This window comes from Thamnophis sirtalis, unplaced genomic scaffold (genome assembly GCF_051295495.1).
Source record: "Thamnophis sirtalis isolate CommonGarterSnake01/CBP01778 unplaced genomic scaffold, rThaSir2_p1.2 scaffold_12, whole genome shotgun sequence".
Taxonomy (NCBI): domain Eukaryota; kingdom Metazoa; phylum Chordata; class Lepidosauria; order Squamata; family Natricidae; genus Thamnophis; species Thamnophis sirtalis.
Genome location: NW_028261392.1, coordinates 45,009,850 through 45,036,183, shown reverse-complemented (window position 1 = coordinate 45,036,183; position 26,334 = coordinate 45,009,850). Strand labels below are relative to the sequence as shown.

Sequence of the window (26,334 nt, the reverse complement as noted above, 5' to 3'; positions counted from 1 at the left end):
CGCGCTAAACAATAAAGTTAAATTCGCCCTATGGCTCAGTCACGCTAGCGGCACTCCAACGCAACTCTTACACTTTCAGTTTTCCTCACAGAACTCCCTCTGTTTCGCTCCGCAGCAGACTATATTTATATAGTCACGGGCTGCCACAGTTCGCTGCTCAACTTTTGACATGAGCAGCAGAGCGTATTCCCAGCAGGGAGCCAAATAGTCTCTTCTGGCTGCCGAAGATAGGCCTTTAGAGAGGGAAGCCGAAGCTGACAGTCAGCGGGCTGTTTCAAACCGCGGGAAGCCGTTTATTGTCGTTTGAGTCGCTCTAGCCCTAGCGACGGCCTACGCACTCTGACTGGGTTTAGAGGCTCAGACCCCTCCAAAATCACTGCCCCACGAGGGGCTTTGATACTGGGGTCACTGTCTGGCACTCCCTAGTATTTACTCACTAACGCCTTAATTTAACCTCCAACGCTTTTCAATCCACATCCAATGCTCTTTTAAGACCAGAGAAAGCGATGACACAGCCGCCCTCATCGAGGGACTGAGTCTAAAGCTGGATCTACCTAGCAACAGGGACGTGGTTTAACAACGTTATCAGACCCAGTCCTCGCGATGAGTGGATGAAGGTTAACCCAGTCTGGATGCTGCCTCCACCACTAGGGAAAACTGTCCACCTCATAGCTATAGGGTGTTTTCAAGAGCATTTATTACACATGTTAGCACCTACAATAGTGAGTGAGTGAATGAAACTTGCCAAACAGAAGATGAGAATTGTTTCCTTGTATCTTTCTATAAGCTTTTTTATGCAATGTAGTGTTTCTCTTAAAATACGAATTGCTTTTCTTGACTCACTTCTAAGAACTTGTAAACAACATAAACAATTATTAGTCTAAATAAGTTTTAAAAACAAGAAAATACATTCTTATCTAGATCATTCCATGAGCAGCTGAAATTGATAAGGTGAAAACTTGGGTTTGGGATTATTGACCAAAGTTCACAATAGGTTAAGACCACTAGTTGAAGAAGTAGGCAGTGTGCATGACTACTGACCTAAAAGTAGACACTGATTCAATTAAAAAATACCATAAATAACAGTTTTCTTATTACAACCCTGTAATCCCTTAATTTGGGATAGAGTTGGGGTGACTGGATGGAGCAGAGCATTTACTGGACAGATGCCCTTCCTGACGCCATGAGGAATTCTCAGCACATATTTTTTTCTTTGCACCCTAAGAGAGAAACATCTGATATTGCCTAGGATTGAACTCTCCATCTTCCAAGTGGGAAGTCAGCCTCTTCACCACTAGGCCACCACGTCACTCAAAAAACCATTTTTATATATTATTTCAATATTTATTTTTATATATTTATGGTAAAAACATCATTAACTTGTAGCATTAAATATTTACAACTGGCTTATATTGTATTATAATACATGAACTTTTTATGCTTTCCATTTTGACATTGTAATATTGTTGTGTTTCCGTTCCAAATAGTTGGCACTTTTTAAAATAACATAGTACAACAGTGACATCAAGTGGTAACTCATAACAAGGAAAAATTGAAATAGCAATTAGTGACTGCTTTATAAGAGCTTGCCTGAATAAATGTCATATTGCTTCATGAATTATGCATGGCTCCAATTACATATTTCAGCCGAACACTAGAAGAACATTTGTTGTTTATTCATAGCAAGGAAAAAAACACTAGTTAAAGTCCAGAGATATTATTTGTAGTTAATATATTCTTAATGATAAATAGCAAATAATTAAAAATCATTTTGTTATTAGCATTATTAATCACAATATTATGAATGCGTTTTAGTACCACAATTCTAATGATTTCTCAGAATGTTATCAACTGCTCTTAATGGTGGAACGTGTGTGTGTGTGTGTGTATGCATGTGTATGTGTATATATGGGCAACTATATAAATTTAATAAATAAACATAAGGTTTTGCAAATTGTTATCAATTAATCAGAAAACTGTTGTTGTTATTTTCACTAGTAATAGATCTATTTGGGACTAAAAAAAATAAAATTCTATATCACAATTGTTATTCCCTATTTCAAATTATAAATATTATTATTTCTTTGGGCTGTTATTGTCAATATTCTGCATAAATATTTAGCATTTCTATCCCCCCAAAAAAATAGTATTTAGCCCTGAAATGGAAGATATCACATTTATATACCCAACATAAACAACTGTCTCTACAACGCACAACTTTTAATAAGTAAATATAAAATTACCTGCCAGCAGTCCTATAAGTAGCATAACAACCCATCCTGACCAAGCATCCAATAAACTTTTGATGAATTCCCATATGGACTCCTTGCTTTTATTTGTAATCTGGAAAAATATATTATTTAATTGAAAAAGTTGCAATGTTGATATTTCATCAAATATAGCACTATATATTAAAATAATCTAACATAAATATATGTAAGCTATAAAGTCAAATGGCAAAGTATTTGGTAGAGAAGATGAGGCAAGAGATATGATCATTATTATTATTCTATTTATTTGTATCCTGCTTTTATGAACAAAACATATTTCATAAAAGCGCTGAAGCAATCTATAAGGGCTAGGAATCTTTCCTAGAGTTAATTATAGTGAGAATTTATTGAAGAAAACAAATTAAATTAAGATTAATCATTTCCTGCAATGTACGTCAGATTGACTTTTGGGTGGAAATGATCTATCCTTATAAAACCTATAAGGTTGACTCAGCCTTCTGTCCTTCCAAGGTTGGTAAAATGAGGACTCACACTGTTGGGGGCAGTATCTTGTCTATTGTAATAAAAATTAAGTCCTATAAACATGAAACTTAGTAAATTCATATTTAAAAGACATCAGGAGATAAATGGGATTACAAACAATAGTTCTTTAACTTTCTACTCCAAGAATGGTACCTTAGCCAATTGCTGGATGTTTTTATACAAACTATATGTGATAATTTGACCTTTTATGGTCTGACAATATCCCATATCAGATATCCATAAAAAATCATAATGCTTCTTTTCAAGCACTCTTTTCTAAGTACTCTTAAGCAGACTGCTTAAAAAGAATGAGGAATAATAATTTAAAGAAATTAAAGGCATATGATAAGAAAAAGGAAAGATAAAATTGCTAAAACTAGCTTATAATTGATTCACTATATGTACGTATTTGTACTTTTCTACCCTTGAAACTATCCTTACTCCTACCACATCAGTGTATCTTTTATCTTTTAAACTTTTCTCCTCTCTGATTTTGAGAATATCCAACTTACTCAGTATATCCTTTTTTTGGTTCCATTTATTTTTTTAAATGTAATTATATTATGACCTGATCTTCACTTGGCATTGGAAAGTGAAATTTTTCATTTCAACATACGTGCCATCATTTTTCTTTATTTTTATATTTTATTGTAATTTCTCTGATTGTTGTTAATCAACCAGAATCACGGAGAGTCAGTTGACATAAAGGTTTATAAATTATTAAATTATTATCTTTACTTGTTTACCATTCAGGCTGAAGTAACCTATCCCCGCTGCATCCAATTTGTTATATTTTTCTTGACACTCAGCTGTCCTTTCAATAACAAAGTAGGCAAAAGGATTCTCTTATACAAAGCTTTTTTTTTGCCTTCAGCACACCATCCAACCTAGCTTTCTATCAGAATTTCATCTCTTACAGTTTCTCTAGGCAGTTTCCTCTCTTTAGTGAGTATTCTACTATGAGCAGCTATACAGTGCATTCAGAAAGTATTCAGACCCCCTTCACTTTTGTCAATTTTGTTATGCTGCAGCCTGATTCTACAATTGCTTCAAACGCTCTACCAGTAGTGGGTTCCGGATTCCGTTCCAACCGGTATGGTTGGAATGACCCTGGCATCACCCACATGCATGCGCACGGCACACACATGCATTGTAGCTGCAAACGATGCTTCCACAAGCCTCTGCGATGCTCCAGCAGCTCAGTGGAACGTTGCACCGGTGTTGTACGTGCCATGCGCATGCGTGGAAGTGCCGACAGCTTTAAAACATGGTAAGGAGCTTGGGTGGGAGGGTGGGCCCTCCAAAGCACCGTACTGGAATGGTACCCGGTGCTCCGGGCAGGCTCTGGTATGCCCGTACCGGGGCGTACCGCCTGCAACCCACCACTGCGCTCTACTATCATCCCAGTGTCAAAGAAGCCCTCCATCAAGGAACTGAATGACTACAGACCAGTTGCTCTAACATCTGCAGTTATGGAAATCTTTGAAAGGCAAGTGCTGTCTTACCTGAAAACCATCACGCCTCCACTGTTAGACCCCCTGCAATTTGCATACCGAGCAAACAGATCAACAGATGATGCTGTTAATATGGCCCTGCACTACATCTACAACATTTTGAATCTCCAAAGACTTATGCAAGGGTCCTCTTTGTAGAGTTCAGTTCAGCATTCAATACAATCATTCCAGATATTCTTCTAACTAAACTAAACCAGCTAGTGGTATTGGATCACACTTGTAAGTGGATCATAAGCTTCTTAACAGACAGAAAGCAGCAGGTGAAGCTAAGCAGAATCCCAACAGATACCTGTACAATTAGCACAGCCCCCACCCCCCAAGACTGTGTGCTCTCCACTTCTCTTCTCTCTATATACCAATGACTGCATTTCAAACGATTCATCTGTTAGACTACTGGTTTGCAGATGATACAACAGTGATTGGTCTCATTCGAGACAATGATAAATCCGCATACAGATAGGAGGTTCAATAACTAGTCTCATGGTGGGGCTGGAATAATCTGGAATTGAACACACTCAAAACCGTAGAAATGGTGGTAGACTTTAGGAGAAACCCTCCCATACTACCACCTCTTACAATCCTAGACAACACAGTATCAACAGTAGAGAGTTTCAAATTTCTAGGTTCTATCCAATGTTCCCTCTATTTTTTTTTCAGTGTGAGCAGAAAAGTACAGTGTTTGAGCGGCACACTTTCATGCCTGAGCATCTGAATTTTTTTCACAGATGTCACCTAAGACAACAACGAAATCAGTATTATTTGAAATTCAAAGTTATATTTATTCAAGGTACCCGCTTAATTAAAAGTGTTATATAATATCAGTATCACTTAACAACGCTCCTGCTTAGCAACCAAAATGTTGGCTCACGCAAGTCTTAAAGCTGTTGTTACAAGATCCTTGCACCCCTAACCCTTTAGAAAAAAAACAACAGGGGTCTTCAAACCTGACAGCTTTAAGACTTGTGGACTTCAACTCCCAGAATTCCTCCTCCAGTCATGTTGGCTCAGAAACTCTGGCATTGAAACATGCAAGTCTTAAAGCTGTCAAGTTACAAGACTCTTGCACCCTTAACCCTTTAGGGAAAAAAAAAACAGGGGTCTTCAAAAATGACAGCTTTAAGACTTGTGGACTTCAACTCCCAGAATTCCTCCTCCAGTCATGTTGCGGCAACGTCATCTACGTGGATCTGCTCCATCTTCAGTTTTTTTCACAAGGGGCATGGCTGCCGCTGAAGATGCCAACGAGCTCCCGCTGCCACTAGAATAACTGCTGCTGCTGCCTCCTCCTCTTCCAACAGCACCACCACATTTGCTGCCCAGCGCTGCAGCTGAGGTGAAGCTGCCAAAGCTCCCGCTGGCGCCCCCGCCCATAGCAGTGGCGGTGGTGCCTCCCCCTCTGCTCGGAGCACCTCAGCTGGGCTCCGGGTTACCCCAGCTCAGGTGCTCTGCGTGGAGGAGGAGGCACCACTGCCACGGGCGGGGGTGCTGGCATGACCTTTGGCGGCTTCACCTCAGCTGCAGTGTTGGGCAGCAAATCCGGCAGTGCTGTTGGAGGAGGAGGAGGCGGCAGCAGATATTCTGGTGGCGGCGGGGGCTTTGGGGGTTCACTTCAGCCGCAGAGCCAGGCGCAAGCGGCTAGGATTGGCCGCCCACAAAGGACCTCCCTGGGCTTGCTTTGCTGAACACAGGGTGACTGACACTAGTTTGAGAGGCCGCAGCCGGTGCAAACTACCATTAGTCGCTCCATGCTCATCAAAACAAATCTGGGAGGTCCTTTGCAGGCGGCCAGTTCTAGCCAGTTCTAGCCGGCTGCAAAGGACTTCCCCGTGTTTGCTTTGCTGAACATGGGGCGACTGACAGTAATGAGCGGTGCAGCCGGCACCTAGGAGGTCCTAGGAGACCGGTGTGCCATGTAAGCTCCTGCCATCATCCCCGCGCCCATGCTAACCCTAAATTTTCTGACGCCCCTCAGCTTCCAGAGCCTGTGACAGAAATCACTGCGCGGCAGTTAGAAACTGCAGCCGTGCACCTTAGAGGAAACAGTGGTTCTATCATATCTCAAGTCCTAAAATGGACACCTAACATCAAAAACGTCATTAAAAAAGCACAACAAAGAATGTTCTTTCTGTGTCAACTCAAAAAGCTCAAACTGCCCAAGGAGCTGCTGATACAGTTCTACAGAGGAATTGAATCTATTATCTGCACCTCTATAACTGTCTGATTTGGTCAACAAGGCAGACACAGAGGATAATTAGAACTGCAGAAAAAACAATTAGTACCAACCTGCCTTCCATTGAGGACCTGTATATTGCATGAGTCAAAAAGAGGGCTGTGGAAAGGAGCTGACAACGCGATGATATGGATGTGTGATCTCAGAGCTCCGAGATCGCCGCCGATACTTTTACTGCTGGGTGGTCCATCTGGACCTAAACCGTCCCAAAGAGACGGTGACAGGGAAGAGTACGTCTTGCTGATCTAAGGGACATTGCAAAGTCCCTGATTGATCCAAGAGAATCTCTTCTAGCTGGTGATAGAAGCGCAGCCCCAAGCTGCTGAAGTCGGAACAGCTCCACAACCGGAGGAAAGTGGAAAGAGAAAGTGTGTCCATCTGGTGAGGAAATTTTATTTTTACAAAAGAGACTGCCCAAAAATGATTAAAACCAAATCAAACTTGTAAAGAAAAGAAAAGAAAAGAAAAGAAGCAGCACATTTAAGCTATTTTGGACAGTGTGTTATCCCCTTTTTTTAAAATTGTCTTCTATGGATGAAAGTTTTGCAAACATTTCCTACTTTTTAAGGTGAAAGTATTGGCTTTTCTTCTACTACTTTTTTTTAAACCTATGGATTAAATCTTTTTTTTATTTTCACAATACTGGCTTGGATGGTTTTTTTTTCTTTTTCTTTTGTTCTATTTAAGAGCCTTGTTTCTTTTAAGCTTGGAATATAAAGAGGATATAAAAGGAATATAAAGAGAGCAGTAACATCAGAGGGAAAAGAAGTTACACTGCCACTTGGAGGTTGGAGACTGAGTTCTAGAACTATTTCTCTCTCTCTTTTCTTTGATCATTTTGACCTTGCACTTCAAAGGTTTTAGCTTGCAAAGAGATAAGATGGGTTGTTTAGGCAGATGCCCTTTGGATGTCTCTTTGGCAGCGAGAGAGAAGTGAAAAACAAAGCTTTGCTTTCCAACTAGTGGGGCAGTGTTTATAAATTGGACAATGACACAATACCAAGAAAATTGGTTTGAAAAGAGAAAATTTGGTATAAATTTTTAAATGGTGACCATGAAAGGAAGTTTAGAAATTTTGTTATGTATAAAATCCTATAATACTGAAATTGGATTGATCATGGATATAGTTAGATAAATAATTGATAATGATATAATATAATATATACATATATATCGGTTTGACAAGAGGAAATTTGGTATAAATTTTAAATGGTGACCATGAAAGGAAGTTTTGAAACTTAGTTATGTATGAAAGCCTATAATATTGAAATTGGATATAAATTGTAAACAGTGTTTAAGAAAGGAGGTTTAGAAACTTTGTTATCAAACATAATTAATTTTTATTTAGAATGTTTCATAAAAATAGAACGTTGTTTGATGATATTGAAAATAGACAATGGAATGCCATTATGTGGTTTTGCTTTGAATTTTGGAATATTTGTTATAAAGGGATGTAAAAACAACTATAGTCATATGAAGGATGAGGTATGATGATTGTAATATAAATAAATATATTTGATGTAAAATATATAATTTGATATGGATTATAGGTGGTGACTATGGAAGGGATGCACGAAAGTTCTTTGTAACCAATTGACACACTTTTTATAATTTGTAATGGAATATGTTTTTATGGTGTTTGTTGTGTCTTGTTTGTTTGTGTCTATTAAAAAAAAATTAAAAAAGAGGGCTGTGAAAATATTTACAGACCCTTCAAATCCTGGACATAAACAACTAGACACAAGAACAGGTTTTTCCTGAACGCCAACACTCTGCTAAACAAATAATTCCCTCAACACTGTCAAACTATTTACTAAGTCTGCATTATTATTACTATTAATCTTCTCATTGTTCCTATCACCCATCTCCTCCCCTTATGACTGTAACTTTGTTGCTTGTATTTTTACAATTTATAATGATTATTTCCTAGTATGATTTGATTGCTTATTTGTACCCTATGACTATCATAAGAGTTGTACCTTATGATTCATGATGAATGTATCTTTTCTTTTATGTACACTGAGACTATATGCACCAAAGACAAATTGCTTGTGTGCCTAATCACACTTGGTTAATAAAGAATGCTATTCTATTCTATTCTATTCTATTTATTCTATTCTATTCTACAGTTGTTGAAATTCATTTTTTTCCTCATTAGTCTATACTCAGTACCCCATAATGACAAAGTGAAAACAGAATTTTAGAAATCTCTATACATTTATTAAAAAGAAAAAATCTGAAATATCACATTGGCATAAGTATTCAGACCCTTTGCAACAACACTTGGAATTGAGTTCAGGTGCCTCCCATTTCTCTTGAGAGGTGCTGATATATTTCTATATCTTGATTGGAGTCCACCTGTGGTAAATTACTTCATTTTTTTATTGGACATGATTTGGGAAGGCACACACCTCTCTATGGAAGACCTCACAGATGACAATGCATACTGTAGCACATTTCCGGTAAAGATGGCCAACTGAATGCACGCCCAGGGAGGAATCCCTGAAGGGATTTTCCCTGGGCTATAGCTCTTCAACTATTAATGGAAGGAACTGGCATTCCTTCAATTCATATGACTCTCCTGGATTAGGAAAAATCTTTAGAATTATCCCTCAAGATCCTCCAATATAGCTGAGGTCTGCAAATAATCTCAGGAGCTGCTCTTTGAAGCAACTGTGTGCTGAAAGCTGGGGAGAGGAGCTGCAATCTGTTTGTCATGGAAGAAGCAACAGCTTTGAAATTTACTTGAAATTGACAGCGCCTTTCATTTCTTAAGCACCTTTAAGGACTATTAATCTTTATTAAGTTAAAAGAGGCTCTTTTTTGTCATAGCCGGCTACTCCTTTTTGGAAGACCTAAGCCATTTTGGGAGTTTTTTTCAGTGTTAACCAACACAGAAGGAGGCTACTATGACAAGCCAAAATAAGGAAGTGTGGAGCCAAAAAAAAATGCTGACAGAGAAACATAAAGGCAGAATGTTGTGGCTTTAGTTTATTATTTGTAGTAATTTGTAGCTTGGTCTGCTTTGCTATGGGTGGCTAACACTTTCTGATTTTTATGATTCCTGAACAGCTAGCAATTGTTAAGTGACTTATAAAAAAGCTACTCCTTGATCAAAGAGTGAGTCAAGATGGAGGAGCAAATTATTAGAGATGTATTGGAAAATTTTGTAAATAAAATTCACCAGTTTGTAGATCAGCTGTGCTCCAAGGATGATAATTTTTTTTTCTCAAATTACTTTAGAGATGCAAACACATGTAGAAAGTTGCCAAACTACTGAGGCATCTTCACAACTAACTGAAAATGCAGAGGAGTCAACTGCAATTTTGGAATATAAACCTGACATCAACTCTTATTATGATGGTTTAAATATAAATCTCTCAACACAACTGAAAGAAGACCTTCAAGAAAATCTGCAACTTTTAAAAGGAGAAGATTGAGACTTTTTCTTTAAGTGCAAAACACTTGAAAGCCCACTTGGAGTTTGCAATAATAATAATAACAACAACAACAACAACAACAACAACAACAACAACCTGAAAGGCCAGACTGTGAGGAACAAGATTTTCTGGTCTTATAAAATCAAGATTGAACTGTTTGGTCTCAATTCTAAACATTATGTCTAAAGGAAACCAGAGATTGCTCATTACCTGCCCAATGCCATCCCAGTGGTGGCAGTGGGGGTGTTTTTCAGCAGCAGGGACTGGGAGACTGGTCAGGGTTGAGGGAAAGCTGAATGGAACAAAGTACAGGGATATCCTCAATGAAAACCTGTTTCACAGCACTCAGGACTGAAGGTTCACTTTCCAACCTGACGACGATCCTAAGCATAGAGCCAAGACAACACAGGAGTGGCTTAGGGACAATTCTGTGAATTTCCTAGAGTGGCCCAACCAGAGCTCTGACTTGAACCCTATTGAACATCTCTGGAGGGACCTGAAAATGGCTGTCCATTCAGTCACCATCCTATCTGACTGAGTTGGAGAGGATTTGCGAGGAATATTGGCAAAAAAATTCCCCAATCCAGGTATGCAAAGCTTGTCACATTATTCCCCCAAAGTCTCGAGGCTGTAATTGCTGCCAAAGATGCTTCAATAAAGTACTAAGTGAAGGATCTGAATACTTATGCCAACGTTTCAGTTTTTTCTTTTTAATAAATTTACAGACATTTCTAAAATTCTGTTTTCACTTTGTCATTATGGAGTACTGAATGTAGATTAATGAGAAAAAAATGAATTTCAACAACTGTAGAATTGGGCTGCAGCCTAGCAAAACTGACAAAAGTGAATGGGGTCTGAATATTTTCTGAATGAACTGCACCTATTTTTTTATTTTTAATATTTATGTATATATTGTGTTTGTTCACTTCACAACTACCTTGGTTTCTGTTACATTAATTTCTGATCTATACTCCTTGTTGCACCATACAGTTATTTAATGATCGCTGCAAATAATTCTGTCCTTATTTAGTAACAGCATTATCTGTATAGAAAAGATTATGCATGTTAATTTCCTTAACAATACATCTATCATGTCATCTCTAACACTCCTTACACTAATGTTTGATAAGGCTTTATTTCAATTGCTTTTAAGGCTTTTACTTAGAAGGCAAAGAATCAATAAGCCAGAAATCTAAAAACCATTATTCATGAGAATGACCAAGTTGACCATTCAAACTCATCTAGAAGTGAAGCTGGAAATACATGTTCCATACTTTATCAGTTCCTTAAATCAGTTTTCCATCATATTGCTATATAGGTACTCCTCAACGTATGACCATAAGTAAGCCCAAACTTTCTGTTGCTAAGCGAAAGATTTGTTAGGTGAATTTTGTCCCATTTTACAACCTTTCTTGCCACACTTGTTAAGTCAATTACTGCAATTGTTAAATTAGTAACATGATAAGTGAATCTGGCTTACCGATTGATTTTGCTTGTCAGAAGGTCACAAAAGGTGATCACATGACCCTGCAACACTGCAACTGTCATAACTATGAGTCAGTTGCCAAGCATCTGAATTTTGATCATGGGAATGCTGCAGTGGTCTTAAGTGTGAAAAATGGTCATGTCACTTTTTTCAGTGCTGTTGTCACTAAATGAACTGTTCTAAGTCATGGACCACCTGTATTTCATGCTTATAACTATTAATGGAATAAAATTAAAAAGCAATCACTTTAAACAGATATGCCAAGTGTTTATCTTTTATTTACCTTTCTATGTCTGTCTGTATCCCGAGATTTCTCCCTTAACCAATCAATGGTATGAAAGTCTTCATAAGTGCCAACATCAGGAAAAGGTTCATCCAAAAAATCCATCAGATTTCCAGAACCATTCATATTTCCTGCATTAACCATATTAGAACCTAGACAATGAAAAACAAAGGAGCAAGGTTGTATGTTCAATATTAAGACATTAGCATTTTTTTTTACATCATGCTTACACCATCATACTCATCAAGCCCTTTCCTGCAAAGAAGAAATTACTTGCAATATGATAAAGTAGGGGTTCTCAATGCCCAATCCATGGACCAGCACCAGGCTGCGGCATGTCAGCAACTGGGCTGCGCAATCAAGTGAAACCCCATCCACAGGATGCAGGCAGCACGCAAAACCATGTTCCTTCTGTGGAAAAAGCTTTCTCGGGGTTTTTCTCAATCTTCTGATGCCCAAAAGATTGGGGGCTACTGCTATAAAGCATGCCTCACATACAGGTTTAGTGGCTCAATAAGAACTTGAAAGATGAGGACAAGAATTTTCCAACAGCCAATTAATTAAAAATAACAATATCCAGACTAATCCTTGGTAAACTACTAAAATGACTAATATATCTAATAGAAGATTGAAGAGATAATCGTGTGCCTGACCAATGGCATTAGAAAGACGTCTATGGAGATTCTCAGTCATCCAGGTCATGGTTGTCCCAAAGATACTTTTTCTAAAAGGCAACTAGTACACTGTTTACTTAGACAATAGTTGAACCTTCCTTAAAGTTATGTAAATTTTCCATTCTTAAATTTTGCTTAAATTACAATAACATAACACCAAATAGAAAATCAATCCACAGGAAAGTTCAGAAAACTCATTAAATGGTATGAAGTACAATAAATCAAAGTGGTTTTTTTCCAGTATAACGATAATACTACTTTTATTATTCCTGCTGTTTTAATGTTCGTTTAACGCCTCTGTGGATTTATTAAAGCATAGTTACTCCTGAGTGGTTACATCAGATTAATGATTATGTAATTTTACAGACTGAGTTATTGTGGAATTCCTTAAAAACGGTAGTTTTTTTCTTAAACAATATATTAAATATGTTTCAGGTATGTGCTTAAAAATAAATACAACTTTTGTTTGTCAACTAACTCAAATTATCTTCTGTGCCATGTGGTGTACAGCATATGCAAAACAGCAATGTTCCTTGTGTGGAGGTGAATGAAAATTGAAACTATATGAGATAATATCATGATTGAGAGCAATCCTAGGCTTACATAGGATAATACAATCTTTTTTATAAAAAGGAATTTGGCATGATCTGTTTCAGCTATCCAATATTAGACAATGCAACATTTTTGGTAATAGAAATGAAAATTATTTTTTAAATCTGTGATTTAAGGTTTTTAAATGATTTGTTTGAATTTTACTCTGCTTGACATCTTAAACCATAGAGGTTTTTGGAAGAGGAAATAAAGCATAGTCATTTTTTGCTTGCAGTAGAAAAAATCAGCGCTCAGATGTGTCCAGCTGAACATTCTGTTTCAACAAAATAGACAGAATTATTAGATAACTGCCTGTCTTTTTAACTGAACTACAAGTAATACTTTCTCTTTATGCAGATAGATTTCACCATGGCATTTTGAATGGTACAGAAATTGAGAACTCTTACTACTTTCTTGCAGTGATTCTTTCTTTGACCCATTCTACCAAATACTAGATTACATATTATCCCATTCTTCAACACATTGTAAAAATATCTGTAAGTATTTTGATAAGTATTTCCTTTCACATAAACTGATTGCGGAACACACATCTTACCTACTACAAGGGAAAAATAATGAAATAGGCAATTTAACACTTCCTTAGGCAAGCCATTCAGCTGAAGATTCCCCCCCCCCCAGTAAGCTCCCCAAGAACAAATGAAACAGAATTTCCACATGAATTATGCCAGAAATTTAGTTATGTTCCCTTTAAAACAAATATTTTCCGATATTCTGCAAAGAGCCAGTTCATGCATCTGAACACAACTGTTTCTCTCTAGCCGTTTGGACAGAATGAAAATACAGCTTCCTGCGTACTAAAAAGATCACTGACGATTGTCTTTGTCAGCTTTAAGACCCCATTTGGCAGCATTATTTTTAAACTTCTCATCTGAATGTCTGGAGACACATCAAACAGCCTCTGCACCTGCCGGCTTCTGATTTGTAGAGGCCTGTAATAATTAGGATGTATTTTTAAAGCCCTCCTTTGACAATGGTTGATTTCAGAACGATGTCCATGAAAAGCTTATAAAAAATAATGGAACAGAGCATGGTCTTCTCTTACCCGCAATGCAACATCATTTAGTTCTGCTCTAAAGATCCTGACAGCATCCTTTCTTCGCTGGTATGTCTGCAAAGGGAATGATGTCATACAGAGGAAGCAGCTAGTCACATGACCACATGCCACATTAGAGAACTGCCAGAGAGGCAGGCAGACGGGCAGGAACTGAGCTCCTTCAGGATTAAGCAAATATTCCTACATCTTCAGAGCTGGCTTCCCTTCCTCTGAAGGGAAGAAAGAAAGAAGGGTGGGAGGGAGGGAGGAAGGAAGGAATGGCTTTCAATTAAAAAGTATTCCTAACCAGAACAAGTCAATTTTCATTGCTTAAAATAATATAACAGTAGCTATTAAACAACTTTATTTAGAACTGATTCATGACAAATGCAAAAAAGAGAAATAAAATTTGTATTTTACTGAGATTTCATATAAATATAGACTCATAGGACTTAAAGGAACCCTGGAGGTCTTCTGGTCTAGAATCCATAACTGGGAGGCAAACTGTTCCATTGATTAACTATTCTCACTTTCAGGAAATTTGCCCTTATTTCCAGATTGCATCTCCCTCTTGTGAGCGTCCACCTGTTGCTTCTTGTCATGCCCCCAGATACTAGGGAGAATAAATTGACCCATACTTCCCTGTGACAGTCTCCAAGTACTGGAAGACTGCTGTTACTTCTTCCCTAAGCCATTTTGCATTAGGCTAAATGTACTTATTTATCTTAGCCATTCATCTCACAAGTTAGCCTCCAGAGCTCTTATCATCTTTGTTGCTCTTCTCTGCAGCCTTTGTAGGACCTCAGCATCTTTTTGGTATCATGGTGACCAGAACTAGATACAGTATTTCAAGGTGGCATCACTAATTCAGTATAGAGTAGTGCTATAACTTCCTGGGATTTTGATGCTATATCCCTATTGATGCAGCTTAGGGCTGTGTTGGCATTTTTGGTGGCTGCAGCATATTGCTCATACTTAAATGGTAGTTCACCGGGACATCTAGACCCCTCTCACAGGCATTATGTTGAGCCAGGTACAACCTAATCTGTATTTGTGCATTTGGTTTTTCCTGCCTAAGTACAAGACCTTATTTTCTCACCACTGCATCTTTTGGATAGAGACCAATGCTCTTCTGTCAAAACCCTTCTGAATCTTTCAAAACATTGGCAATTCCTTCCATAAATTTCAATCCCCTTATATAAGTCATTTATGAAACTTTTGAAGTGCACTGGAGCCAAGACAGAACTTTGAGGTACCCCATTGTATGCTTCCCCCCATGTAGATGTAGTTCCATTGCGGGCTACACACATGTGTAGTGTACTTGGTCAGTTAAATCCATTTGGTGCTGGTACAGTTTATCCCATATTGTTCTATCTTCCCAAGAAGTAGGCTGTAGTCTTCTTTATCAAACATATTACTGACGTCTATATTATTCCCACAGTATTTCCTGGTGTTGTGGCCTGCCAGCTGCCAGCGGAGCTGACGGCAGACTTGGACAATGAGGAGGTTCGGGAGGAACGTGGGACAGTTCTGGAGTCTGGGGAAGACTGATGGATACTGATGGACACGGATAGAGCCAGGGCTGTCCAACATTTCCCAGCCACCGAAGAGGCAGCTGCCTTTGGAGGCTGATATGAGTGAGGAAGAACAGCTGGGTCCTGTTCCAGATGCACATATGCACAGAGCAGTTAGGAGAGGTGAGCAATGGAGGACGAGGAATCGATTCAGGAAGCAAAGTACATGTGGACGCTGAATGGCCCCTCCCTGACTGGGGAATAAATAGAAGGGGAGTGGTTGTCGTAGGAAACAACAGTTCATATTTTTGAAGATTTTGCTCATTGTGTTTTGTGCCAGATAAGGTCTGTTATTGCAGTTAACTCCTTAGGAGTTAACTTAGGACTATTGCCTGGACTTTTTGATGGGTGAATGTAATTAATTCACAAGAGGTGAATAAAGAGGGGTTTTTCATGATAAGGAGTCTGTTTCTTGCTTCTGCTGGGTCAGAACACTTGGTCCAATAAATTAGTCACTTCATTAAAGAAGACAATAAGGTTTGTTTGATATGACCTATTTTTACACATTCATTCTGGCTTCTAGAGATCACCTTGTTCATTTCTAAGTACTGACAAATTTGCTGGATTTTTCTAGTCCTAGATGTTTTATATTTAAGAAGATGGTTGTAATACCTTAGTCTTGCATCATTTTTTTCCTGGACTACTAAAAAAACATGGGCTATTATGTGTTCGGAAGTAGTAAAATTGTCACCACTGGGACAGTGAAAAGTAGAATGCAAAATGTGCAGAACATTGGCAATAGCAGCCTTAGGAATGAAGGCAAATATACATGTCCTATGATAATGTTGTAGGATCCAATCTGAGTCACTCACCAGGACCAAAGAATTATTCTTCCAAGTTTTCAGGCTCATACTGGAATTCATCCATGGAGAAAGAAAAGTTCCTCAAGAATGAGCTCTAGCATGAGTCTGAAAGCTTGGAATAAATTTTTCATCCTGGGTAACTGTTCGGACCCAGCCTTAGCAGAACCTATAAACAGACTCCTTGTCCCGAAAATCTCCCTTATTTAGTTACTGTGAATTAATGGCATTCACACGCTGAAAGGTCCAGGCAATAATCCTTCAAAGGGTTAACTGCGTAACAAACCTTATCAGTTCCTTGATATAACTGCCAGGCTGGGAGCTTCACAAGGCTGTAAATTAAGTTCTGGCAAGCAGTCTCTGAGGCACAAACCACAATGAGCAAATCTTCGGAAAGAAATCCAAACAGCTGTCTCCTGCAACCACCCCTCCCCTTTCCTTCTATTTATTCCCCAGCCAGGGAGAGGTCATTCAGCATCCACGTGTGCCTTTCTTCTCCAGTTGGTTCTTTGTCCTCAGTTGTTCTCCTCTCCTGACAGTTCTGCGCATGCACGCATCTGGAACAGACCCCAGCTGTTCTTCCTCCCCATTTATCTCCACCTCTGAAGGCAGCTGGGAAATGTTAGACAGCCCTGGCTCTATCTCTACATCCCACGCAGAGTATCCATCAGAGCCTTCTCCAGACTCCAGGACTGGCCCAAGTTCCTCCCCAACCTCCTCATTGTCTAAGTCTGCCACCAGCTCCACTGGCAGCTGGCAGGCCACAACAGTGACCAATTCAGATTGGATCCTGTAATAGCAGCCTTAGTTTATGGGGTCTATAGAAAACTGAGGTGGTATTTGATTTTTTCCCCTAGGATATTTTAACCTATGATATAACCATAAAAGTAGTTACCATAACACCTCAGAAGATATTTTGAGCAATTATTTTTACCACAACTAAGCTGAAATATGTAAACTTAGGAAAGCAAAAGCATGATTCAGGGTATAAAAGGAGAACATTGGATGCACCTCTCAAATGCCAAATTACTCTGTCAAGGTATAGCTCAGCATTGCTTAGAAAAAAGTTTCATATATCAGTGAGAATTGTCCCTTTGTTTTCTTTATATTTTTATCTTCTATTTCAGGAACTATCAACTTAATATACTAAGCATAATGATTAGGTTCACAGTCATTGTACTACAAACTTCTGGAGAGCACAATTAGACTGTCCCTGCATATAAAGCAAATGTAGATCAGAGGTGGGTTGCTTCCAATTGGGTTGCTCCCAATTCAGCTGAGTCTGTTGTAGTGGCAACAGGAGGCTCTGCCCGGATGCTTCTGCGCATGCAGAAGCGTTGCACACACAAGCACGAGCAAACTGGTAGTAAACCGGTTATCCACTGATGTAGATGTCCAAAAGTTGTTAACCAAGTTATTTTTTCTATATGGAATATGTTAGGTAATCATCAAAGCTATGCTTTCCTGATGACTAATGTTGGAATCCATTCCGTGTGTGTGTGTGTGCAGGGCAGTTTCTGCTGTCTGAAACACACATACACAGGGATGCAAAAACATCGCACCAGAAACATCTTTCAGGCCTAAAAATCAGGACTCACTATGCAGCCTCATGTAACATGAACTATGTGAGCCAGCTACTCCCACACCTGCCCCTTCTCCCCCCTATGCTGTGCTGTAACTTTCTATTCCCCCTTTCCCCTCCCAATGCCATGCAGCTTGTAACTTTCTATTCCCCCTTTGCCCACCCTTTGCCATGATGTGATTTTCTATTGGTTTATTTGTAGAATGCTGTGATTTTTCATTAGTTTACTTGTACCATGTGTGATTATATATGCCTTTTGATACGCTCCTTTTTTATGACGCTGTAACTAACTTTTCTAATAAAAGAGACCTTCGATGTTCATTCGAAGCTAGCTCATCCCGAGGAATTCTGTCTGGTGTTTTCCTTTCAATTCGGCCAAGGACACATGAGCGGCCCTCCAGTGTGGCAACAACGCCGCAACTGGTGACCCCGACGTGATCTCGCTGACTGAGCTCGTCGCCTCATTCGTCTCTCTTGGCACCCCCGTGCTCACCAGCGAAGGAACGCCTCTTTCATACCAGGACCGGCCGTCGCAGACGGAGCATCCTCCCAGAATTGTGAGTTATGGGGGCAGAATTCTCTAAGCCCCAGGTTGCACATCTTTTTGAACTTAGAGAATTGACCAAGTCCTCAATATTAATCTTAAAAAACAATGGGAACATTCTCCCCATCCCTTCGAAAAAAGATCTTACTAACCTTCTCAAGTACATTTATCAAAATTGTCCCACATATCCTGAGAAGGGCTCAATTCGAACAACCATTTGGGTAAAACTAGGAAAGTATTTCCATGACCCCCCAAGGGCACCACCGAAAATACTTTCCACTTGGCGGATCGTTATGGAATGTTTAAAAGTTCATGAAAAGGCCATGATGGGGGGATCGGACCCCTCCCTGCCATATTTGGAAACCTCTTCACAAAATTCACCCTCTGAATCCAAGGCTTCCTCTCCCCTTGTGTGCATGCCTCTGTCACCCTCAGCCCCTGAAGCTCCTCAGCATTCAGAAATGCCACTGGCTTCTTCTGTGACACCCCTTCGTGAGGGTGCCATAGCTGCAGCTGTAAGGGAAGGTTTTCCAAAAGGGGACATCCCTTTAGAGGATGCTTCTGCCTGTTTTCCAATTGAAATGATCCCGGACCCGAATAATCCGGGCCAAAATATTCCAAATTATGTCCCTATCCCTTACAAGGTTATCAGGGACCTTAAGTTTGCTGTCTCCTTGTATGGGATCACCTCTCCGTATGCACAAGGGTTGTTTGAAACCACAGCTAATACTTACACTATGACTTTAGAAGACTGGAAACTGTTGTGTGGTATGCTGATGACCCCTTCCCAATATTCTATTTGGTGGTCTCAATATGCTCATGAAATTCAAAAAGCCATTCACAGGGGTTTACCTGCTCTTGTGACCGATGCCCATTTGTATGGCACAGGTGCCTTTCTCATGGCTCAACAGCAGGTTACCTCTCCGGCGGCTGCTTTTACCATAGTTTCTCAAGCAGCCGTGGCAGCCCTGAAAAAGGTGGATGAGGTATCGTCCGCCCCACTAAAATCTTTTTCAAAAATTATACAGGGCCTGAATCAGGCATACTCTGACTTTGTCGATGACCTTCAAAAGGCGTTGACACGTCAAATTAAAAATGTTGATGCTCAAAAGGAATTGCTCATGAAATTGGCTTATGAACATGCTAATTCAGATTGTCAAAAGGTTCTGCACCCTCTTGTGAGCAAACCTGAAGCCACCATTGCCGACTACCTGAAGGCTTGTCGGGTGGTTGGCACTAACACCTATAACATGGAAACCTTGGCCATGGCCATTCAGGGAGATTCCCGGAATAATCCTAAATCAGGCAACTGTTTTAATTGCGGGAAGCCTGGCCATTTTCGCTCTCAGTGCCGTGCACCCGGGGGTGGGGCTGCTGCCGCAGGCTCTCACCCACCGAAGCCAAAAACAGTCTGTCCTCATTGTAAAAGGGGATTTCATTGCGCAAATCAATGTCACACAAACCCCATGCCCAAACCTGACTCACAGTCGGGAAACTAATCCTGGGGCATTCAGCCAGCCCCACACAAAAGGCTGATGCTGCTATGTCTGTTTCCTATTTTCCTTCTTATTTCAATCTCTTGGCAAGTGAATCTATTGATGCCCCAATGCCTGGCTCTTCCTATTTTCTTCCGGTGATCCCGGCTACCTCTATTTCATTACCCTCTACGATGCCTCTTTTAGTTTTTCCTCATCGTGATTTCATGTCTCAGGGAGTTCTTGCTACTCCCTTTCTTACTGACTCTTCTAATTTCTCTTCTGTTGCTTTGATTTTTATTCCTAATGTCCCAATGCATGTTCCTGAGGGATCCCTGGTGGCCACGGCCATTCCGGTACCCCTCGAGACGGACCCAAATGATTACCATGACAGCCATGAAGCCATGGCTATAGAACAATGAAACATGCCCGCCGGTCAGCTAAATTTCAAATTAAGGGCCACTCCTTTCTTGGTATTTTAGATACCGGGGCGGACGTTTCGGTCATCCGTGAGGAGGAGTGGCCCCCTGATTGGCCTACTGAAGCGTCTCCCGCAGTCCGCGGTGTAGGCGGCGTCCAAACGGCAAAAACCAGTAAGCATTGGCTATCAGTTGTTTCTACTGATTCTTCTGTAGTAGCTCACATCAAACCTGTCATTTTGCCCCTCCATATTAATTTGTGGGGCCGTGATCTTATGCACCAATTTAATGCCAAATTAATCTTGCAGTAACTGCTGTCTATTTTGTTTGTCATGTCTTCTTCTGCCTTGCTTTCTGATCCTTTGCGACTAACTTTAAAAACTGAAACCCCTGTCTGGGTCGATCAGTGGCCATTAACTCAGGAAAAGCTTAAGGCTTTAACAGACCTAGTGCAGGAGCAATTACAAAAAGGACACATTGAGCCATCCCTGAGCCCCTATACTTTTTATTTTTATTTTTTATAACATCCCGGTGTTTTTCTATAACATCCCGGTGTTTATTATAAAAAAGAAATCTGGTAAATGGCGTTTTTTGCATGATTTGCGGGCTGTTAATAAAATTCTCCAACCCATGGGAGCGCTGCAGTGTGGCCTCCCCAATCCAAATTTGATTCCCCAAGAATGCGATCTCATGATCATTGATTTAAAAGATGCCTTTTTTTCTATACCACTCCATGAGAATGATCGCAAACTGTTTGCATTTACTGTCCCGGAATTTAACAATTCCAAACCTGCTTCTCGTTTTCAATGGACGGTCCTGCCTCAGGGAATGCTCAATAGCCCCACCATGTGTCAATATTTTGTAGATAAAACCTTGCAGCCGTATCGAACGGCACATCCTCACTTTTTAGTCTACCACTATATGGATGATATCTTGGTAGCGGCATGTGGGCCCCCAGGTATGGTTTTAGCAACATTACCTTTTCTGACTAACCTTCTCCATCAAAATGGCCTGCATATAGCTCCAGAAAAGGTTCAAACAGCACAACCTTTTTCGTACCTGGGTCATAAGCTTCTGGCCTCTCATGCTGCGCCTGCATTGCCAAAATTGGACTTGCCATACACTCCCACATTAGTATAGTTACAGCAATATTTGGGCTCCATTAACTGGGCACGCCCATATATGGGGCTCACAACCCCTCAACTGGCTCCATTGTTTTCTGCATTAACAATGGGCAAAAACCCTGCAGATGTTATTAAATTAGATGAAACACATCAGCAAGTTTTAAAAGAAGTAAATGAGGCCCTTGCTCAAATTTGGGTGGATCGTCTTCAGGACAACACCCCCTTAGCTTTCATCATATGTAACACTCTTGGGCTCCCAACAGGGGCCGTGGTGCAAAAAACTTCAAAATTATTAATTATTGAATGGGTACACGTCTCACACCCCGAAATCTACTATTTCTCAGAAACCTGCTCTTTTTGCAGCTCTAATTACAAAAGCCCGTGTCAGAACAAAGTTGTTGGCCGGAATTGAACCTTCCACGATTTTTGTCCCTTGTTCTTTATCAACTTGGGAGACTTTACTTGCTAACTCGGAAAACCTTCAATTTGCACTCGTCGACTGGCCAGGTGAGATTTCTTGCCATGCACCTGCCGACCCTAGATTGGCTCTTTTGAAAACTGTTCCCCTGCAATGGCACACTCCATATTCCCCTCTCCAGCTTCCTCAGGCCATGACTATTTTTGCTGACGGAAGCAAGACGTATGGAGCTTGTGCCTGGCAGCAGGATGGCCGGTGGTGTACAAAAATTACACCCCCCCCCCGCAGACTTCCGCTCAGCATGCGGAGCTTGCTGCCTCTATTTTGGCTTTTTCTACTTTTCCAAATAAACCCTTCAACTTGATTTTGGATAGCCTCTATGTAACTCAAATTGTGAAATCAATCTATGAGGCCTATCTTTCTCCCTCATTGGAACCACAATTACTCTCGCTCTTTTTATCTTTGCAAAAGTTAATTTCTGCCCGCACCCATTTTTTCCATGTCTCCCATATCCGAAATCATCAGCCTTTCCCTGGGCCTCTCCAGGAGGGCAATGATGTTGCTGACGCTGCGGCATCAGCCCCCCCACCCCATGTCAATGTTTGTTCTGTTATCACACCTTGGGATAGCCACTCTTACTTTCATCAGAATAAAAAAGTGCTCATAAAACAATTTGGCCTTACGTCGGCGGAGGCATCAGCAATCATTCAACAATGCCCCACTTGTAGCCGGCAAGCGCATTCCCTCCCTATGGGGGTCAACCCCAGAGGGACAGAATGTTGCCAAATTTGGCAAATGGATGTGACTCAAAATCCATCCTTTGCTCCTTGGAAGTATCTACATGTAATTATAGATACATTCTCTGGCTTCTTGTTTGCTACCCCACAAAGGGGGGAAGCCACAAAACATGTTATCAACCACTGCATTCGAACCTTTGCATCGCTGGGACGCCCAAAAGAGATAAAAACAGACAATGGGCCCGCTTATACCAGTGCAGCCTTTGCTGCTTTTTGTAAACAATGGGAACATTGTGCATAAATTCGGCATTCTATATAACAGCCAAGGACAGGCTATGGTTGAGCGCGCTAATCAGACTCTTAAGCATTCCCTTGATCGCTACATTGAAACAAAGGGGAAAGCGCCCCCTAGCCTCCCAGCTTTGCAAAACATTCTTAATCTTTGTCTCTATACATTAAACTTTTTAAATCTCACCGGTCAGCCGCCTTCCTCAGCAGCCACTCGTCATTTCGCAGCTCCACCTTCTGCTGACACTCTTCGACCACCTGTCTACTATCGCTGCTTGCCTGACCTGAAGTGGCGAGGACCTGCTGACCTGATTACCTGGGGAAGGGGCTACGCTGCAATCCAACTAAAAGACAAAGTTCTTTGGATCCCAGGACGGCACGTAAGACCATATTTACCCAAATCACCTACACAAGCGCAGAAGCAGCCTGACCATAACCAACCAACAAGAACTACAGCTTGAGGCTGTCTCTGTCTCTGACCTGGAAAACAGGGCAGAGCACCCTCCACCCTACCACTTTTGGGTGTCACATGGAACGTTAAACAACTGCGTATTTTATCTGCCCAAATGGAAACCCTAGCTAACACCACGATATTTGGGCTACAAGCCCTGCAGGCCGAAGTTGACTCTTTAGCTGGAATTTTAACTCAACATAGATTGGCTCTGGATTACTTGTTAAGCAAGGAAGGAGGCCTATGTTTTTGGTTGAATGCTACCTGTTGTCATTATTTGAACCAGTCCGGAGAAATTGAAACCAGTGTGGAAAAATTACATGATATTGTTCAAACAGTTAGACAAACATATAAGGCCTCAGACTCCTTGTGGGATTGGCTGACCTCTTGGCTACCTAATTTTAGCTGGTTGGGAAATACTGTAAAGACCATTATAACCCTTGTAGCTTTGCTGATACTGTTGTGCTGCTGTATTCAATGTGTACCCTCTTTATTTGCAATGTGTAAGAATATACTCTCTAGCTTGGCTCCACAGAAGAATATTCACATTGTCAACCACATGGAGTTACATGAACAGTCAACCCCTTTCATGGGGAAAGATCCCTTCCGCATGCCCAGCGACGAAGAGGGAGACACTGCCTTTTAAAAACAAAAACAGTGGAGATGTTGGAATCCATTCCGGGTGTGTGTGTGCAGGGCAGTTTCTGCTGTCTGAAACACACATTCACAGGGATGCAAAAACATCGCACCAGAAACATCTTTCCAGCCTAACGGTCAGGACTCACTATGCAGCCTCATGTAACACGAACTATGTGAGCCAGCTACTCCCACACCTGCCCCTTCTCCCCCCTATGCTGTGCTGTAACTTTCTATTCCCCCTTTCCCCTCCCAATGCCATGCAGCTTGTAACTTTCTATTCCCCCTTTGCCCACCCTTTGCCACGATGTGATTTTCTATTGGTTTATTTGTAGAATGCTGTGATTTTTCATTAGTTTACTTGTACCATGTGTGATTATATATGCCTTTTGATATGCTCCTTTTTGATGACGCTGTAACTAACTTTTCTAATAAAAGAGACCTTCGATGTTCATTCGAAGCTAGCTCATCCCGAGGAATTCTGTCTGGTGTTTTCCTTTCAATTCGGCCAAGGACACATGAGCGGCCCTCCAGTGTGGCAACAACGCCGCAGACTAAGAGGCTTTTTCAACACTTGGGGGTGAGGGGCACCACTATCTGCATACCTGAAGCACCAGCAATCGTATCCAAACATGCATTTGCAAATCTATTCCATAATTCTGTACAGTTGACTATATATATAGTTTCTGTTTTAGATGAACACCTCATATTTCCTGTGCACATATATTGCAAAAATCGGACTAAGGCCACAATGCACCTACTTGTATTTTAATAAGTTAAAGGTGAGTGGGGATATTTTCATTCTGGGAGTGCTTAGAGAATATTTTTAAATGGATTCAACTTAAAATGCAAAAACAAGAGCTGAAAAAGCTTAATGGATGAGAAGCGAAATGTCTTCAAGGAAAACCAGAAAGTCCAGTTGACTCTTGAAAAAGCATCTTTGGGACAACAAGGACCTAAATGACTGAGAATCTCCATAGACATTTAAAATGCAAACAACACCCTCCCCCAACTTTGATGTAAAAACGAAAAATTCTTGAATTGATTTTCAGTGATAGGAGTCTTCAGATAGCTTTAAAGGTTATATATGTTTTTGTGGACTGCCAGCCCTTTTAAATAGCATTTTTGAAAAACTAAATAATTGACACACATTTTAAAATAATTTCTAGATGCTTTGTCTGTCTCCTTGCTAAGGATTCATGCCTGAACTCTAATAATAGTCCAGATAATCTGGTTTATCTATGGCACTCTGTAATTGATCCCTCACCCTCAACAGTTTTTGTTAACAAAGAGCAGTTGGAGAACTCTTTGGATCTAGCAGCTTCCTTCAAGTCTTCCAGCCATAACTCGTCTCACAAAGAACTGTTGTCAATTTTCCAAATCCACAGAATAACTCTCCATTATGCCAAAAAGCCACAAAGGACAAGGGTCTAGACCACAGACTGCAGGTCATCCTGGTGAGTACCATATCCACTTTCTCAGAAGTTAGAGGGAGAAAAAAATCCACATAACTTGGCAGGTGATTGTCCCAATTGCTACTATGGATCCTGCCCAAGTGGAGTCAAGACTCAAGTGAAACAGGACTTTATTAGTGATAACCAGTGGTAACTGGTCCTAGCAGCCAGGGGGAAGCTTTGGAGCTGCTCCTTTCCAGAAGGAAAGTTGTTATCCTAAAAAGTGCTCCCAAGATGACGGACCAACATCCCCAGCTTCATTCAGTCAGGTTTTGGTAATGCATTCTTGGTATGCCTTTTTATCACCAGATGATGCATGAGCATAGCTTCGTTACAGATAATGTGTTTACTAACAACACCTTCAGGTCAATCCAATTATAGGTCCCAGGGAAGGGCTACTAGCTTGGGAGGAACAAACACCAAGTTCATCCCAATTCCAATACATTCTAATCCTACACTAAAGATACTCTTTGACTTACAACCACGATTCAGACCAGCATTTCCTTTGCTAAGCAAAGCTGATGTTAAGAGGGTCTTGCCCAATTTTACAACTTTTTTGCCACAGTTGTTAAGTGAATTATGCAGTTGTTAATCAAATCATGCCATTGACTGCTTATTGGAAATGAATTGGGAAAGTCACAAATAGAGATCATGTGATTCCAGGATGCTGCAACCATCATAAATGCATGTCAGTTGCCAATTACCTGGATTTTGATCATGTGACCATGAGGATGCTATGATAATCGCAAATTCCTCCATTCCTACCTATACTTACCAATCAATTTAAAAAATCATAAATGGCTTTCA

At 40.4% G+C, this 26,334-nt stretch overlaps 1 protein-coding gene across 1 annotated transcript in view; it reads right to left on the bottom strand.

Moving 5' to 3' along the window:
- CLCN4 (Cl-/H+ antiporter 4) overlaps positions 1-14,121 on the bottom strand; it is a 41,636-nt gene extending 27,515 nt beyond the window's left edge. The window contains exons 1-3 of the mRNA XM_014055963.2: positions 14,035-14,121; positions 11,707-11,858; positions 2,244-2,343 (exon numbers count right to left, since the gene is read on the bottom strand). Of these exons, the coding sequence (XP_013911438.1) occupies positions 2,244-2,343; positions 11,707-11,850 (244 nt within the window). The 5' untranslated portion in view covers positions 11,851-11,858; positions 14,035-14,121. The remainder of the gene's footprint in view (positions 1-2,243; positions 2,344-11,706; positions 11,859-14,034) is intronic.
- Positions 14,122-26,334: the final 12,213 nt, after the last annotated feature.